Source organism: Lithobates pipiens, unplaced genomic scaffold (assembly GCF_037356315.1).
Source record: "Lithobates pipiens isolate NorthernLeopardFrog02 unplaced genomic scaffold, aLitPip1_a1.2 Scaffold_18, whole genome shotgun sequence".
Taxonomy (NCBI): domain Eukaryota; kingdom Metazoa; phylum Chordata; class Amphibia; order Anura; family Ranidae; genus Lithobates; species Lithobates pipiens.
In genome coordinates this window covers 366,546,544-366,566,190 of record NW_027507758.1, presented here as the reverse complement: position 1 = coordinate 366,566,190, position 19,647 = coordinate 366,546,544, and the positions used below count along the sequence as shown (strand labels likewise).

The window sequence follows — 19,647 nt, the reverse complement described above, 5'->3', positions numbered from 1 at the left end:
GATTTCTGGTTTCATAATTAAAGTAATAATAAAACTATATTGTTTCAAATCCTTGTTGTTTACAGTAAATGGCACTCTCACATGGTTGCCTTCGTCTTCCACACCCGTATTTGCAACTGTAATAGCCAACAACTCCGAAGCCATCGCAGAGCAAGGCCTCACATTAATATTGTGCAACTGTAGCAACAACGCCACCTGTGACTATGAGAACACCATGCTGAGGGGTCAGATGAACAACTCCAAGTTCATGGTATTGACTGCTTTCATAAAACTTACTAGGACTTGTAACTTTTCCTTTACTGAATAATATCTTAGGTTCTTGAATACAGCTCATTTGTACATTGAACTAATAGAATTCTTTTTACAAAGTGGATTACTATATGACACTTGTTATATCACCTTTATTATTAACATACTATTCAACAATTTCACAAACTTATATAACCCCCTATTATTAATAACTCTAGTATAACAATATTTGTAATGAATGTTTTCTATTCAGACTGCGGGCTGCAATTGTTCCTCTGGATGGACAGGAGAGTTCTGTACTGAAGATTTAAATGCTTGTCTAGAGAACAGCTGTTTTAATACATCATCCTGTATAGACAATCCCGCTCCTAATGATAGCTACACGTGTTCACCTTGTCCTGATGGACTGTCTGGCGATGGGATAAAATGCTATGGTGAGAATAAGATAGCAGGTTACCATTAATATGTATAGGTCACATGATAGCATGCATTACTATATAATTTACCTATCTCATGTCTCCTGTAGGTGTTGATGAATGCTTTGCTAATATATCCAAATGTGAGCAAATATGTATTGATACATGGGATGGGTACAACTGCTCCTGTAATACAGGTTACAGAATTGATCCAGCTGATACATACCGTTGTGATGGTAAGTGTTCTGAATATTACTGCCTTAGTACCCAGAAGTGGCATAAAGCCTTTTGAATACATTTACTATGTGCCTGGCTATGGATATGAATCAGGTAATGCCAATGTTGGTCTAGTAGATGTTATAACCAGGCCCATAAAGCAAATTTACCATGCCATGTCATGTTACCAAATGATATATGTAGGTCAGTGCCTAGTGCAGCACGAGAAAAATATGTTAACTGCCATAGATGTCCTTCCCCTGAAAATGCTAATGGCGTGATTGTCAGGAAAAAGATGGCTGCAATTGCAGCTTCTATGCTTCCTAACTATAGCTTCCTAAAGGGCTCATACACACATAGTGCAGTGACTACAATTTTTTGGGGCGTGGAAGTAAACCCTCCTATTGTTTTCAGCCAATGGAACTGCCATCTTGGCCTCTGCCTAATCTTCAACTGCCATGATGTTGCACATGTGATCAGTGATGACACCAGCCATTGAATAGTTTGACAGTTTGGTTGAGAGCACAACCAATGGGAGTGGTACATTTCCGGCAAGTGCCAGGAATTTAACTGTTTTTTGAAACTGTTAAATGGATAGATTTACTTCCACTTTAATAAAAAATGAAGCAGTGTGATGTGCTGAAATGCACTTTGCGGCTCTCCTTGACATCTGCTTGCATGGCAAAACACGGCATTTCTACTGTGCAGGCAATTGCAAATACATCACTTCTATCCAAGGACACTTGGAGAGAAATCAAGATGCCGACATTTCTGCTCATTGGCTGTTTAGAGTAGGTTCAACTACAAATTCTTATGTCTTCATTTTATACAATAGCCTATTATTTTTGCCAACTTATTAAGGTATCACCATAAAACCCTTATCTGCTCTTGTTCCAGACATTGATGAATGCATGAACAAATCAATTTGTGCTGAGAATGCTGTTTGCACCAACACACCTGGAAGCTATAACTGTCAATGTGCCAGTGGCTACAATGGAGATCCACATATCTACTGCACAGGTATGTTAACTATATTATTTTAATAAATAATGTAATCATGCAAGCATCGGGGTCATGTACACATGCAACAAATGCAGTGGGTTTCTTTATATTTTCAATGACTTTGGGAATTGAGTTTGAATAACTGAGAATGAGCTTAACTTTGTGACAGAGATTGATTTCCTAAAATGGAGGATTTACAAACATTTGTCCACTGCTTACATCCATTTGATTTAGGGGGAAAACATTTGTACATACATCATTTAACACATTTTTTTTCTTGAGTTATAGTTCTGACTTAAATTACAATTCGTTTTTTTTTGCATTTATTACTTTTCCAGATATCAATGAATGTGCTACATCTTCTCTCAACAATTGTACAAGCAATTCTCTTTGTATAAACACAAATGGCTCTTATTACTGTGAGTGCCTCCAAGGATATTCTGGGTCCAACTGTACAGGTAAGGGAAAGCCCACTTCTAACTCTGCATCAGGAGTAATTCAATTAATTGGTGTTACCCTTCAAAACTATTATTTTGTTTATAAATCATTCCTATATGTTGCAATATTATATAAGTTAGTAATCAAATACAGTATGTGCAGCATTATTATAATTTATGAATGTTGCAGCTCAATTTCTTCACGTAAGGTTTATATTTGCTTTTTACACTTTTATTTCCTGTGAGTGTGCCCGTTCGGTTGCATTCCTGCCAGGCTTTTTGTGAATTGCAAACTTTAATTTTAATACAAGTTAATACTGCTTGTTGCAACTGGACTCTGAGTGTTTACAGCCACCACACCACACTGCACCTCCTCACATTTAGCCTAGCTGTCACCAGAACAGGAAGTGAGGGGAAATCTAGCTAACAGGGACACATTAGCAACAAGAACACTGTTTATTAGAGTGGTGGAAGAAGGCTAGAACCTCTTTTAACATTGAAATGCGGTTTGTGTCCCTGCTGATGGTTTTTTTCAGGCATCAGGTTGTTTTTTTTTTTGTGAACTCTAACAATATATATGAGTGAAGAATGGAATAAAACTTTTTCACACTGTGATTTTTCACACTGTGAACAAGAGGTGCCAACAAGGCAACACCCTGGAGGGCTTTATTCAATTCCAGGCTAACCAGTTAAGCATCCCAAAGAAAAACTAACATGGGGAAAATATGGAGACAGCCACTGCTGACTTTACTTTAAAAAAAATATTGCTGGAATTCAGAGGGTTTTTATATGCGATTCAATGCACCACTATTTTCAAACTCAACACTGTCACTAAAAGGTTTTACATTTTTACTGTGCACAAACTTATACTAACTATACTAAAAAAACTTCAGTTAAATACGTAAACATTAAGAATAATGAACTTTCTTTCTTGACAGATATTGATAAGTGTAGGATAGGACTCTCTGCTTGTGAGCAAATTTGCATCAATACACCAGAAGGTTTTAACTGCTCATGTAATGCAGGTTACAGAATTAACCAACAAAATCCTTATCGATGTGATGGTAAGAACTTATATTTTACCAGATATTTCATTATTATTATATCATTATCCAGCTCAACATGATTTAATGGTGTTTTATAAGAACGGCAGCAAAGATGGACCAATGTTCAAACCAGCCATTGAGATGTTTTGTTTTCCTACAAGTTAAAACCTGCTTTTTCTTGTAGATAATAGCTGCACTTTTGCCCCAGCTCTTTTCTCTTCCGTTTAAAGAGGACGTAAACCCTGACCCCAGCACCCGGCCTCCAGCCACCCCATGCTGGTACTGCTAGCCCACATTCCCATATTCCTGCCACCCCATGCTGGTACTGCTAGCCCACCTTCCTATCTTCCTGCCACCCCATACTGGTACTGTTACAACAGCTCGGTGATGAGACTCCTCCCTTATGTGGGGGGTGGGCAGACACCTTCCAGTGTGGTTGATATTCCTCTCAACTTGGGTGGACCACATAGCTTAAAATGTAATGTTATAGCACAGCCTCAGCCTCCTCCTGTGACATCTGCTGATCAATAATAATAGTGGAGATAACACCATGCCCTCCGTGTTATCACCAGCAGTGTTCAGGACTTCAAATCTTAGCAGTGACCTCCTCTCAGTGGTGTACAACAGCTAGTATCACCAGGACCATCAGATCAGAGGGGGGAAAATGGCACAGAGGAGACAATAGAGCAAATCTGAGCACTCCCCCACACACACACATCTCACCGCAGGGTGGGCTCCACACACACCTTGGCCATGTGCACAATCTCCTGCAGAATCCTTTTGTGCTCAATTACGCTCCAAGGCTCTCACCCTCCACCATCTTGCTGGGATTCGGGTAGCCCTGGCCGAAGACAGGTGGTGTGCATAGTGGGGAAGGCAGAGCAAGGCTGGCAAAGGACACTAGAGAGTGCTCTGGGGACATGCTGCTACTCCCAATACAAACAGGTGATAGACAAGTGGGGGGTATTCGGATCCTCATAGCGTGTAATGCAGGACCAGCATCCACCACTGGTCTTGCACTGCATTGCACTTAATGATGTCAAAGACCTGCCAACATTTTGGGTTGAGGAGGGAGATAAATGCATGAACATATCAAGTTATGCAGAGAATACTGTATGCACCAACACACCAGGAAGCTATAATTGTTAATATGCCGGTGGCTATAATGGAGATCCATATATCTTCTGCGCAGGTATATTAAATATATTATTATGATAAATACTATAATCATACAAACACGGGGTCATGTACACATGCTGAAAATGGAGTGCGTTTCTTTATAGTCTCAACGATTTTATAAAAACAAGTTTGACTTTGATATTTAGAAAGTTATCTACTAAAAGAGTGGACTTACAAACATTTGTCCACTGCTTACTATTTTGATATAGGGGAATAAATAAAAACTGTACAGTATACATACATTTAACACATTTGAGCAAACTAAACAACATTCCAGTGCCCTTCTTTGTCTTGGGTTATTGTTCTTCCTTAATTTAATTATTTATTTGTTGGCATTTGTTTCTGTTCCAGATATTGATGAATGTGTTATAACTTCTCTCAACAATTGCACAAGCAATTCTCTTTGTATAAACACAAATGGCTCTTATTACTGTGAGTGCCTCCCAGGATATTCTGGCCCCAACTGTACAGGTAAGGGAAAGCCCTCTTCTAACTCTGCATAGGGAGTAACAATGACAGTATTTGGAAGATAAACCCAATTAAATTGAAACTGATCGATGTTACCTTTCAAAATGACTACTTTGTTTAAAATACATTTCATTATCAAAAAATATGTTAATTAAACTTAAAACTGAACACCAGGCATGATCCTAATTTCATACTTACATTGGTCCAGCTCTCACATTGGTGCATATCTAATGCCTGTTGGACTGAAATCAGTGTAGTAGTCAGCACTACTATATTAATGCATTAAGGGTGGGTGCGCTGTCTCTTTAACCTTACCATCTGAGACCTTACCAAACTTTAACTTCCTTTCCAGGCCAATTTTCAGCTTTTAGTGCTTTGACACTTTGAATAAGAATTACTCAGTCATGTGCCAAAATTAATTTTTTTATCTTTTTTGAGACAAATAGGGCTTTCTTTTGATGTTATTTAATCACCGCTGTTTTTTTCCCCAAAATTTTCAGTAATTTTCATGTGTTTAACAAAAAAAAACCCCCAGTGGTGGATAAATACCACCAAAGGAAAGTTCTACCTGTTTTTAAAAAGATATAAAAATTTCATATGAGTACAGTGTTGCATGGCCACGCAATTATCATTCAATGTATGAGAGAGCTGAAAGGTGAAAACTGGCCCAGGCAGGAAGGCGGTGAACATGCCCTGTATTGAAGTGGTTAAATACAAAATACCACAAAGTACTGTAATGCACATCACAAATATAGCTGATCCACACAATAAAAGCTGTAATGAACAGAAATCTCAGTTGTAAAAAGTAGTTAATAAAGAGTTAAAAGAGTTATGATTGAAATACTAATATTGTTATAGCTTAATGAATATTCCTAGTAGATTTTTATTGAAGATATTCAATAACATTTTTAAAATTCACTATTTAAATATGTTTACAATGCAAACGTCTCTAGAATTTTTGATGGGGAACTTCATCAATCACAATACCCAAAAGTGACAAGAAATCCATCTTGCAATTAGTATTTTAATTATTATAGTGTTAGCCTCGACCACATTTGTAACGAGACTTTAGGCAAATATAAAAGACACAATGGGGTTTATTTACTAAAGGCAAACCCACTTTGCATTACAAGTGCACTTGGAAGTGCAGTCTCTGTAGATCTGAGGGGGACATGCCAGGAAAATAAAAAAAGAGCATTTTTACTTGTACATGATTGGATGATAAAATCAGCAGAGCTTCCCCTGATTTCAGATCTTCCCCTTAGATCTCCAGTGACTGCACTTCCAAGTGCACTTATAGTGCAGAAAGGGGTTGCCTTTAGTAAATCAATCCCACTTTATTACAGAACTGTAATCAATAATAGATCATTATATGTATTTTTTGCAAACCCAAGCTGTGTAAGTGACCGGATTTGATCTGATTTCAGCCTATTGCAGTCTACTGTACAATCTGTACAACATAGTTCAAGGGGGTGGGGAGGAGAAGCACAATGAGCTAATCAGGTGTGTTGTACTGGAAGAAGCATGCCGATAGGAGAAGAGGATACAGAGATGAGATCATCAGTGTGCCTTTTCTCCATTTATTGTACAGTCACAGAATGAGGGGTGTGGGGGAGGGGGGACCTGTAAATGAAAGTGAAACTACAGCAAAGAAAAATCAGATCCGGTCTCTGATGACAAACTATGTACTGCAGGTGTGTATAGTAATGTTTACGAACTTCATGTAACATGTTCCCAGTCACTCACTATCTTCTACAGCATATCATCAGCCTCCATTCAAACCTATAGTATGTTCTCAGTCTCTGATCATCATTCCTCTAGTATGTCTGCAGTCTGTGACAGACCTATCTAGCATGGACATTACATGAAGCCCTTTTGTGATGATAAGAGCCACAATTTGGGCCCATACCTCATAAGTTGACAACTACAGATGTAAACTAACATTCCTAAGCCTGAATATAGAGTTAGTGCTAGGAGGGAGGCATAATGTATTTAGGACCCGGTATATTACTTGGGCATGGGATCCATAATCTTTCCCAGGCACAAAGCAGCTGATTTGAAGATAAACAGAGGTAATTGCAGGCACCACAAAGATCTTCACGTTCCCGGTAATATTAATTGATTCACTTTTCGTTCACTGTAAGCACAGGCTAGCAGGGTGTTGGAACTAGAAATTCATATCCCGCTTTCACAGTAAAAACCTAAAGAATTCAAAGAATATTTGGTGTTTTATTAAAACTGAACTCCAAGTATGATCTTAACTGCATACCTACATTTATTTAGCTTGGACCAATATAAGTGTGCATATTTCATACCTGAGGGACCATTGTGGAACCTGACAATCACTGTAGTAGTCAGCACTACTACAAAGATCTCTGCTATCTTTGTGGGTAGCAGCTAATTTTTATGGTCACTTATTACCAACTGAATACATTTCTACAATTCACTCATAAACAATTCCTCTATAAATCTTACATTATGTAATTTTGTTTCAGATGTCTTACAGACAACAATGACACAGACATCTGCAAAGTATATTTCAGAAGCAACATCAACTGAACAGTCTCCTGAATTGCATTCTACCTCATTTGAGACTACCTCAAACAAACCATCAGATTTTTCACATCTAACATCACCAAAGGCAACAATAATGGAAACATTGAGTACAAATATGATTTCAACTTCAGAAGTAACAAGCAGATCTGGGTTATCAACCTCTGAATATCAAACAAACTTTGATATTACAGCTGCAAAGCCAATGACTACTTTATCTACATTTACATCAGAACCCAGCATGTCTTTATCCTCGACTACTGAAGCACCCAGTACCTCTACTATTCTATCCACACTGGAACCCAGACCAACTCCCATTTATACCTCCGATTTCACCAGTATATCTGCTTCCTCCTCTACTGAGAAAATCACTACTTATGAGTTAGAATTGCAAACAACTTTGTTGAGTAAAATAACTGCTGAAAGTGAAAGTGCCTCTGCTTCTCTAACAACTGAAGAGTCTACTGAATTACATTCTATTCCATCTGAGACTACCTCAAACAAACCTTCTGATTTTCCACATCTAACATCACCAAAGGCAACAATAATGGAAACATTGAGTACAAATATGATTTCAGCTTCAGAAGCAACAAGCACATCTGGGTTATTGACCTCTGAATATCAAACAAACTTTGATATTACATATACAAAGTCATTGACTACATTATCTATATTTACATCAGAACCCCAGATGTCTTCATCCTCATCTACTGACGCCTCCAGTACCGCTACTATTGTATCCACATTGGAACCCAGGCCAACTCCCATATATACCTCTGATTTCAGCAGTATATCTCCTTCTTCATCTACTGAGAAAATCACTACTTATGAGACATCATCCAAATTCCAAACAACTAAGTTGATTGAAAAAACTAATGAAAGTGATAGTCCCCCTGCTACCTTAACAACTGAACAGTCTACTGAATTGCATTCTATCTCATATGAGACTACCTCAAAGGAACCATCTGATGTTTCATATTTAACATCTCCAAAGACAACAATAATGGAAACATTGAGTACAAATATGATTTCAGCTTCAGAAGTAACAAGCAGATCTGGGTTATCAACCTCTGAATATCAAACAACCTTTGACATTACATCAACAAACCCATTGACTACATTATCTACATTTACCTCAGAACCCAGCATGTCTTTATCCTCGACTACTGAAGCCCCCAGTACCTCTACTATTCTATCCACACTGGAACCCAGACCAACTCCCATATATACCTCTGATTTCACCAGTATATCTGCTTCCTCCTCTACTGAGAAAATCACTACTTATGAGTCAGAATTGCAAACAACTTTGTTGAGTAAAATAACTGCTGAAAGTGAAAGTGCCACTGATTCTCTAACAACTGAACAGTCTACTGAATTACATTCTATTCCATCTGAGACTACCTCAAATGAACCATCTGATTTTTCACATCTAACATCTCCAAAAGCAACAATAATGGAAACATTGAGTACAAATATGATTTCAGCTTCAGAAGCAACAAGCAGATCTGGGTTATCGACCTCTGAATATCAAACAATCTTTGATATTACAGCTGCAAAACCAATGACTACTTTATTTACATTTATATCAGAGCCCAGCATGTCTTTATCCTCAACTACTGAAGCCCCCAATACCTCTACTATTCTATCCACACTGGAACCCAGACCAACTCCCATATATACCTCCGATTTCACCAGTATATCTGCTTCCTCCTCTACTGAGAAAATCACTACTTATGAGTCAGAATTGCAAACAAATTTGTTGAGTAAAATAACTGCTGAAAGTGAAAGTGCCTCTGCTTCGCTAACAACTGAACAATCTACTGAATTACATTCTATTCCATCTGAGACTACCTCAAATGAACCATCTGATTTTTCACATCTAACATCACCAACGGCAACAATAATGGAAACATTGAGTACAAATATGATTTCAGCTTCAGAAGCAACAAGCACATCTGGGTTATCGACCTCTGAATATCAAACAAACTTTGATATTACAGCTGCAAAATCATTGACTACATTATCTACATTTACATCAGAACCCCAGATGTCTTTATCCTCATCTACTGACGCCTCCAGTACGGATACTATTGTATCCACATTGGAACCCAGGCCAACTCCCATATATACCTCCGATTTCAGCAGTATATCTCCTTCTTCATCTACTGAGAAAATCACTACTTATGAGTCATCATCCAAATTCCAAACAACTAAGTTGACTGAAAAAACTAATGAAAGCGTTAGTCCCCCTGCTACCTTAACAACTGAACAGTCTACTGAATTGCATTCTATCTCATTTGAGACTACCTCAAAGGAACCATCTGATGTTTCATATTTAACATCTCCAAAGGCAACAATAATGGAATCATTGAGTACAAATATGATTTCAGCTTCAGAAGTAACAAGCAGATCTGGGTTAGCAACCTCTGAATATCAAACAATCTTTAATATCACAAAACCAATGACTACTTCATTTACATTTACATCAGAACCCAGAATGTCTTTATCCTCGACTACTGAAGCCCCCAATACCTCTACTATTCTATCCACACTGGAACCCAGACCAACTCCCATATATACATCCGATTTTACCAGTATATCTGCTTCCTCCTCTACTGAGAAAATCACTACTTATGAGTCAGAATTGCAAACAACTTTGTTGAGTAAAAGAACTGCTGAAAGTGAAAGTGCCACTGCTTCTCTAACAACTGAACAGTCTACTGAATTACATTCTATTCCATCTGAGACTACCTCAAACAAACCTTCTGATTTTCCACCACTAACATCACCAAAGGCAACAATAATGGAAACATTGAGTACAAATATGATTTCAACTTCAGAAGCAACAAGCACATCTGGGTTATTGACCTCTGAATATCAAACAAACTTTGATATTACATATACAAAGTCATTGACTACATTATCTATATTTACATCAGAACCCCAGATGTCTTCATCCTCATCTACTGACGCCTCCAGTACCTCTACTATTGTATCCACATTGGAACCCAGGCCAACTCCCATGTATACCTCAGATTTCAGCAGTATATCTCCTTCTTCATCTACTGAGAAAATCACTACTTATGAGACATCATCCAAATTCCAAACAACTAAGTTGACTGAAAAAACTGATGAAAGTGATAGTCCCCCTGCTACCTTAACAACTGAACAGTCTACTGAATTACATTCTATCTCATATGAGACTACCTCAAAGGAACCATCTGATGTTTCATATTTAACATCTCCAAAGACAACAATAATGGAAACATTGAGTACAAATATGATTTCAGCTTCAGAAGTAACAAGCAGATCTGGGTTATCAACCTCTGAATATCAAACAACCTTTGACATTACATCAACAAACCCATTGACTACATTATCTACATTTACCTCAGAACCCAGCATGTCTTTATCCTCGACTACTGAAGCCCCCAGTACCTCTACTATTCTATCCACACTGGAACCCAGACCAACTCCCATATATACCTCCGATTTCACCAGTATATCTTCTTCCTCCTCTACTGAGAAAATCACTACTTATGAGTCAGAATTGCAAACAACTTTGTTGAGTAAAAGAACTGCTGAAAGTGAAAGTGCCACTGATTCTCTAACAACTGAACAGTCTACTGAATTACATTCTATTCCATCTGAGACTACCTCCAGCAAACCTTCTGATTTTCCACATCTAACATCACCAAAGGCAACAATAATGGAAACATTGAGTACAAATATGATTTCAGCTTCAGAAGCAACAAGCAGATCTGGGCTATCAACCTCTGACTATGAAACAGCTCTTGACTTAACATCTACAGAACTGCTGACTACATTATCAACATTTACATCAGAACCCAGCATGTCCCAATCCCAGTCATCTGCAGGCTCCACAAATGAACACTCTAGCTCATTGACTTCAAGTTCCCCTAAAACCACAACACTTAAATATCCATATTCCTCGACTGTCACTTCACCAAATCCATCAGGTGGTGATGATTTATCATCTTCACAAATCCCTAGCAGCTCTACACAATCACAATTAAAAAGTTTCTCTGCACCTACGCCTAACACAACTACTACATCCGATATTGCTACCACATTTACTGAAAATAATGGTTTATCCACATCAACTAGCTCAGAGGCAACATCAGCCTTGTTTTATGACCCATCATCCAGCACTGTTTTGAATTCAACAGCATTTCAGAGTTATTCTTCTTCATCATCATCATCATCGCCACAAACAGGTACATTTTTCTTTTCATGTAATAAATGCATAAAAAATTATGAACTATTTTTTCACCTTGCGGGAACTGATATATTCAGATTGCTTCTCTCAGAGATACTCCACATTTGTATTACCAAATTAATTTCTCCTTTGCTTTTGCTGTAAAGTATTAGCCTTTTTAGCAAAGGAAATAATTAAGAGTCAATAATATGTATACAGTTTGAATATGTCCATGTATCATTTTTTAACTACTTCCCGACCAGCGCACGACGATGTACGTCGACAGAATGGCACGGGCAGGCATATTGGCGTACATGTACGTCCAATATTCGATGCCGCCTTGCCATCGGAAGCGTGCCGCCGGCGGCGCGCTCCCGCGCTGGTCGGGACCCCCGTGAGTCCGGTCGCAGGACCCGCGGACTCGATCGCCGCGGGCATCCCCGCGATCGTCTCACGGAGTGGCTGAATGGAGGAAATGCTGTATAAACAACATTTTTCCATTCTGCCTAGCAACTAGTGATGCTGATCTCTGCTCCATGTGATTGGAGCAGAGATCAGTGTACACTAAATGAAAGCCCAACCCCCCCACAGTTAGTAACACACCCCTAGGAACACTTAACCCCTACACTGCCACCCACTGGTTAACCCTTTCACTGCCAGTGTCATTTACACAGGAATCACTGCATTTATATAGCAGTGATTACTGTATAAATGACAATGGTCCCAAAAATGTGTCAAAAATGTCCGATGGGTCCCTGACAATGTCACAGTCACAATAAAAATCGCAGATCGCCGCCATTACTAGTAAAAAAAAAATAATAAAAAATTATTAATAAAAATGCTTTAAAACTATCCCTATTTTGTAAACGCTATAACTTTTGCGCAAACCAATCAATAATCGCTTATTGCGATTTTTTTTACCAAAAATATGTAGAAGAATACGTATCGGCCTAAATTGAGGGAAAAAAATGTTTTTTTATATATTTTTGGGGGATATTTATTATAACAAAAAGTAAAAAATAATGCGTTTTTTTCAAAATTGTCGCTCTATTTTTGTTTATAGCGCAAAAAATAAAAACCGCAGGGGTGATCAAATATCACCAAAAGAAAGCTCTATTTGTGGGAAAAAAAGGACGTCAATTTTGTTTGGGAGCCACGTCGCACGACCGCGCAATTGTCAGTTAAAGCGACGCAGTGCCGAATCGCAAAAAGTGGTCTGGTCTTTGACCAGCAAATTGGTCCGGTCTGAAAGTGGTTAATGTCAGTCATAAACCTCACAGAACTGGGTCGAAAAATGAATATCTATGTACGTCCCCTCTTTATAAAATCTAGCAATTTGGGTCTAGAGGAAAAAGTTTGAAACTATTAGACAGCACTTTAACTAAAGCAAAAAGAAGAATGTATCTATAAACTACAGTGCAACTAACAGGCTGCAAATGGACCTGCACTTCCTAGCAACAGTACTGAAATAGAGCAGAATATTCTGCACAGACAGTAGCTCAGCACAGGAGGGCCTCCTCTAAGGGCACAGCCCTGGCAGCAGGTCTGGAACCATTCATCTAGCAAAAAGGGGTGTAATCACAACAGTCTCTCTCCTGAGAATTCTCTAAAGTCTACTCACCATGATCCAGGAAATCTGAAGGCCTTCTTTCAGCTTCAGTTGATGCTGGGATAAAGCATCCCAGGAAAATGCATTGCCTTGAGTGTTCCTTTGTCTTTAGGGGTGATCCTTCATCTCCTTGGTGAGCTGGAATCATCCATGACTTCTGAAAGCTTCTTCTAAGCCTTGGAAGGTTTTACAGCATTTTCAGGCATGGCTAATCTCAAGCAGGCGAAGGACCCTGCTATTCTCTGCTCTAAACCTTATTTACACCTCTCAGTCCCCTGCTGATCACTCTTCTTGACCAGGGATTGACTGATTCTGTGTATAAGGCCAGCTCAGACTCTGCCCTCTCCTGCTCACTATGTTTCCAGAAAGTTCTGGAAAGACAGGAGTAGACAGGCAAGCCTGCAGTTGCAGAATCAGAGTAGACAAAAAGCAGTCCACAAGCTCCACTGGCCACAGCAGAGTCTAAACACAAAATTTTACTCACACTTACATAACTAGCACCTGACAAGGAGTGTGATCCACCTGTATTCCTCTTCTCTTCTTCACAGCTTGTATAGATCACCCTCAGTCCTGCCCTGCTGGCCAGGGACATGTGTATTTATATAAGTCTTCCTTCCATCCTATTTACCCCCTGCTTTTCCTAACTTCTGCAGAGATTTCACACAATCTTGACCCTCTTCTCCTCTATCTTACTATTACCCCTTTGCCTGACACCTTCCTTGCTCTGAAAGCAGCAACTTTCCAGTTTCCACACACTCTAATTTCTATTCCTCTGTTTCCAAGAGCCATCCCCAAGTCTTGTGCCCTCTGATCCTTTGCCTCCATCTTTCCAGGTGTCCACTCAGTCTGTAATAAGTTTGCTTCTGTTAATGACCTCTTTGTCTTCAACTCCTTTAACTTGCTATTACTGAAACCTGGTTCAAACTATTCCTACATGTCCCTCTCTCTCCACCTCCTTTGTTCAAACTTACTGTATTTGTCTTTTTTTTTCTTTCATTTATCTGAAAATGTATGTGATTTATTGGCCTTCTGGACAGACAGCATGCTTCCCTGACGACTTCTCTGCCTCACTACCAGGGCTTTTTTTCAGTGGGAACTCGGTTGAACGCAGTTACGGCACCTTTACCACTGACAGCAAGTGGTGCTGGGGTGTGCTGCAGGGTCTATTGATACTCACTCCTAGGGGATCTATTCTAGCTGGATAGTATCTATTTTTACATGGGGGTCTTTTGTTTTTGAGAAACTCTATTGTTGCTGGGGAAGACCTAATGTTGCTGGGGATGGATCTTATATTGCTGGGAGGTCAGTTGTTAATGGAAGAGATCTACTGTTGAAGGAGGGGTCTATTGGATACTGTTGCTGGCTGCCGGAGAATCTATTGATGCTGGCTGTGGGGAGATCTGCTGTTGCTGCTGGGAGTCTATTGTTGCTGGGGGGGATTTTTTGTGGTGGGGTGGTCTATTGTTGCTGATGGGGGCTTTATCCTTACTGGCTGCAGGGGTTCTATTTTACTGCTTTTCTTGTTATAATTACCAAATTCCTTATGGATTACTTTGCACCACAAATTTATACTTGGTTCTATATTGTCTAAAAGGGCAGTACTGGGAGGTGGGTAGGGGAGGAAACCAAGGAACGGTGCTCGGAAGTGGGTAGTGGTGGAGAAAAGGGGTGGATCAGAAAGAGCGTGTTCCTGCACCTATTCTCTGAGAAAAAAAATCCCTGATTACCCTCCTCTGAAATATCAACTATAATTCTTGATGACTTTAACATCCATGTTAATGGTAACATTCCAGCTCACTCTTTTCTCCCTGAACACACGTGTTGCTCTCACTGCACACAGAAGAGCTCACCAAAGGTGCTTAGTAGTCTAGTCTACAATCATTGTAAAGTAGAGTGTAAATTATTGGCACTATATACCATACCTCCATTATAATAATAATAATAGACTAGGGATGAGCCCAATGTTTGAGTTGATTGTAAGTTTGACACAAACATTAGGTGTTCGCCCGAATAGCGAACAATTTGAGGTGTTCACTGCAAATTCGAAAGCTGCGGGAAAACACTTTAAAAGTCTATGGGAGAAATCAAAAGTACAAATTGTAAAGGCTTATATGCATGGTATTGTCATAAATAGTTTGGGGCCCTGGGCCCTGTCCCAGGGGACATGTATCAATGAAAAAAAAAGTTTTAAAAACAGCAGTTTTTTTGGGAGCAGTGATTTTAATAATGCTTAAAGTGAAATATTCCTTTAAATTTCGGACCTGGGGGTTGTCTATAGTATGCCTGTAAAGTGGCACATTGTTCCCATGTTTACAACAATTCCTGTGCAAAATGACATTTCTAAAGGAAAAAAAATCATTTAAAAGTACTCGCGGCTATAATGAATTGTCAGTCCCATTGGGTGTTCACCTGTTCGCCGAACAGCGTACAATATGCAAAGTTTGCGGCAAATTCCAAAGCTTCTGGAACACACGAACACTGTTAAAGTCTATGGGACACTAATGCCCCATACACACGGTCGGGAATTTCCGACGGAAAAAATCAGATTATGTTGTCGGAAAATCCGATTGTGTGTGGGCTCTATCGGACTTTTTCTGTCGGAATTTCCGATGGAAAAAGTTTGAGAGCTGGATCTAAAATTTTTCAACAACAAAATCTGATCAGACTTTTCCGATCATGTGTAGTGAATTCCGATGCACAAAGTGCCACACATGCTCAGAAAAAATTTGGAGATGAAAGCTATTGGCTACTGGCCTCTACGTAGTCCCATCGTACGTGTATAACGTCACCTTGATTGGATTTTCAGACAACTTTGTGCAACCAATTATTTTGGCCAAAAAATTGTGGTTGGAATGTCCGACCGTGTGTATGAGGCATTACAGGAAAAATCAAATGTGCTCATTTTAAAGGCGTATATGCAAGTTATTGTCATAAAAAGTGTTTGGGGACCCGGGTCCTGCCCCAGGGGACATGTATCAATGCAATTTTTTTTTCAAAAACGGCCATTTTTTCTGGAGCAGTGATTTTTTTAATGCATAAAGTGAAACAATAAAAATGAAATCTTCCTTTAAATATCCTGCCTGGGGCGTGTCTATATTTTGCCTGAAAAGTGACACATTTTTCCCATGTTTAGAACAATACCACAGCAAAATGACATTTCTAAAGGAAAAAATTGTCATTTAAAACTGATCGCGGCTGTAATGAATTGTTGGGTCTCAGCAATATGGATTAAACTCATTGAAAAAAGGAGCATGGGATCCCCCCTAGTCCAGTACTAGGCCCTTTGGGTCTGGTATGAATATTAAGAGGAACCCCAAACCCCCAAAAAAATTTAAATTTGCGTGGGGATCCCCCTAAAATCCCTACCTGGCCCTTTGGGTCTGATATGGAAATTAAGAGGAACCCTCTGCCAATTTAAAAATAAAAATGGCGTAGGGCCCCCCAAAATCCATACCAGACCCATATCCGAGCATGCAAACTGGTAGGCCACAGGAAAAGAGGAGAGGACGAGAGAGCTCCCCCCTTCCTGAACCATACCAGACCACATGACCTCAACCCCAAAGCCCCTTGTCCCCATGTTGATACAAACCCATTAAAAAGTGCACCTTCAGTGAAAGTTCATGTACTGCAAAGTGGCCCGTGCTATAATCCATACATGATTAGTATACACTAAGCTGTGATATTATGAAACTGATGAGGCTGCAGTGATTGCTACTGTTGAGGTGGCACTCTTAAGCTGCACTGATAGAGCTGCACTGATAGGCTGCACTAGTGGCCACTGATTGGGCCGCACTGATATGGACACTGATGAGGCTGCACTGATAAGCACTGATGGGGTGGCACTGATGGGGCTGCACTGATTGGCACCGATGAGGCTGTGCTGATAGGCACTGCTAGGCTGCACTGGTGGTCCCTGATGAGTTTGCACTGATGATGCTGCACTGATGGGCACCGATGGGACTGTACTGAATGGCACTGATAGGCTGCACTGCTGGGTACTGATATGCTTTTTGTTAATATTGTTAAAGTTGTTGTTAATATTTATTTTTGGAACTTAATTCTGTATAAAACATTTCACAATGTAATTTCCTGAGATAATTTACGAGGGCGTGTTTAGGGGCTGACTTAGGGGCAAGGCAGGGAAGGGGTTGGGTGGGGCAAGTAGTGGCAAGTAACTCTTAAAGCATGGCTAGTGGCTCAGAACTTGACATTTTGAGCCCTGCATTGCACATTTACATTGTTCCCCACCCTCAAGGAGCTTACAAGTAAGCACTTGGTACCCACTTTTAATGTACAGATAAAAAGAGGTGGAATTCTAAGATGACAAGATGGAGCCTAAAGAGGAAGGGGTGCGGTTTACAGATGACGAGGCATGCCTTAAACAGAAAGGGGTGTGTCCTTGACAGGAAGGGATGGTTCATATTTAAATTGGGGGGTGCACAAGTTTAGTCAGGCCTAGGGCAGCACAAAACCTAAATACACCACTGGGTACAGTATCTTACATTTTCGAGTATGTTGGATTTCTGCGTTCTGTCAAATGATATACTTTCATCTGCCAGCCCATAAGTCACTATACAGGACATAATTGCGTTTCAAATGTGATTTAACCAAAGGGGATTAATCATAGTCAGGAAGTTAACCTCCATGGCAGTATGATTATTTCTGATTTCAGGTGCTGAAAGCGGTACAATTATTTTGCATGAAAATTTGGCGTTTTATATTGTAGGCCTGCAATTCTTAGGAATAACTCTCTTAAATCTGTCCAAACCAGAGTCTAGTAGACCTCCCGGGTATGAAAAAGTTTATAATATAATAAATAATGATAATAAATAATAATAAAAATAATTCAATAATGTAATCAAATCCAAAAACACTGAAATTTGCTCCCAAAGCTCCTTGTCACCATGTTGATGGGGACAAGGGTCCCATCCCACAGCCCTTGCCTGGTGGTTGTGGGGGTCTGCGGGTGGGGGGCTTATCGGAATTAACAAGGGGACCCCCAGATCCCAGCCACTCCCTATGTGAATGGGTAGGAGGTACCCCTAACCATTCACCAAAAAAGTGTAAAAAAGTAAAAACGACAGCAGAGTTTTTGACAATCACTTTATTAAAAAAAAAAAAAAAAACTCCTGCAATGTAAATCCATCGTCAATCACGGTGCCGACAGTCCTGAGAAAAACCCCCCCAAAAAAAGAAAATTTCTGCCTCGATGGGAGGCGTCCCACCGACTGCAGCCTCTATGCAGTGACAGCTGTTATATAGCCAAGGGTGGGGCCACCCGGTGGGGTAACCAGATTAACCCCACCCCTTCTGATGTCTGAGCTCAAATTGGCAGGAGCAAAGGTAAAAACTGATATTTTAAGTAATTATTTTACTAAAAAGGTAACTGATGCTTGTAATGACTTCCAGCAAAGTAGGTTCCAGTAGCGCTTTACAAGCGTAAAATAAAAAATTAATACAAAAGAAAACTTAAAATTGATTAAAAAAACATAGAAAAAAGGGATAAACTCAATGCACCACTTGGTCCTTTTTCTGCCATCACTCTTCTATGACTCTAACAGTAATTTTAGAATGAAGGCTATTGACAACAGCTTTCTCAGGTTGTATTTACCTTTCTTCTAACAGATAGTAAACCAACAACCGCCTATCAGCTTAAAACAACTGAAGCCATTACAAGCCTCAGTTCTGCAACTACAACACTGACAACTCAGAGCCTTTCCACTAATACAACAGGTATGGTAAATTATAAAGTAATATAGAGAGTATAGTATTTAGTCTACAAATGAATATCTGTATCCGTATAAAGCAACTCTGACACGTAAAAAACAAAAATCTAAAAAGTTGCTTGCAAAACTAGAATTTTGGATATAGTGGGAAAGGAGAGGATTTCCAGTCTGATACATTTCCAGGGTTCTTTTAGAGAGATTTACCTAATGTCAATGGTTTCACATGATAAATACTGAGGGAAAATCTGCAACAGGGAGATTGACCTGGCAATGGATCTAATCCCTACTGTACTTTATAAAAAATACATATTTTTATTTATGTCTGTGCTATTGTTAGAAACTTCCCAGTTTCTGTCTGGGAAAAAGTTGTCAAAATGACAGTAAGTGAAGGCACATCTATCTGATGGAGTCCTGAATAGCAGTGACAGGTATGCTAATCTTTGTCCAATTTATCCAAAGCACACACCTAATAAAAATGAACTCAAGTATAATTGAACCAAAAAAAATCAATATATTGCAGTTTAGTA

The 19,647-nt window shown here is 39.4% G+C and overlaps 2 protein-coding genes across 2 annotated transcripts in view; both read left to right on the top strand.

The window, feature by feature from the left end:
* The window catches only part of LOC143986725 (uncharacterized), a 147,150-nt gene extending 141,274 nt beyond the window's left edge, over positions 1-5,876 (top strand). The window contains 9 exon segments of the mRNA XM_077485132.1: positions 66-250; positions 503-683; positions 776-901; positions 1,779-1,901; positions 2,222-2,341; positions 3,259-3,384; positions 4,442-4,558; positions 4,897-5,016; positions 5,872-5,876. Of these exon segments, the coding sequence (XP_077341258.1) occupies positions 66-250; positions 503-683; positions 776-901; positions 1,779-1,901; positions 2,222-2,341; positions 3,259-3,384; positions 4,442-4,558; positions 4,897-5,016; positions 5,872-5,876 (1,103 nt within the window).
* Positions 5,877-7,030: 1,154 nt separating this feature from the next.
* Positions 7,031-19,647, top strand: part of LOC143986724 (uncharacterized) — a 136,922-nt gene continuing 124,305 nt past the window's right edge. Inside the window, exons 1-3 of the mRNA XM_077485130.1 lie at positions 7,031-7,085; positions 7,509-11,804; positions 19,020-19,127. Coding sequence (XP_077341256.1) covers positions 7,031-7,085; positions 7,509-11,804; positions 19,020-19,127 — 4,459 coding nt within the window. The remainder of the gene's footprint in view (positions 7,086-7,508; positions 11,805-19,019; positions 19,128-19,647) is intronic.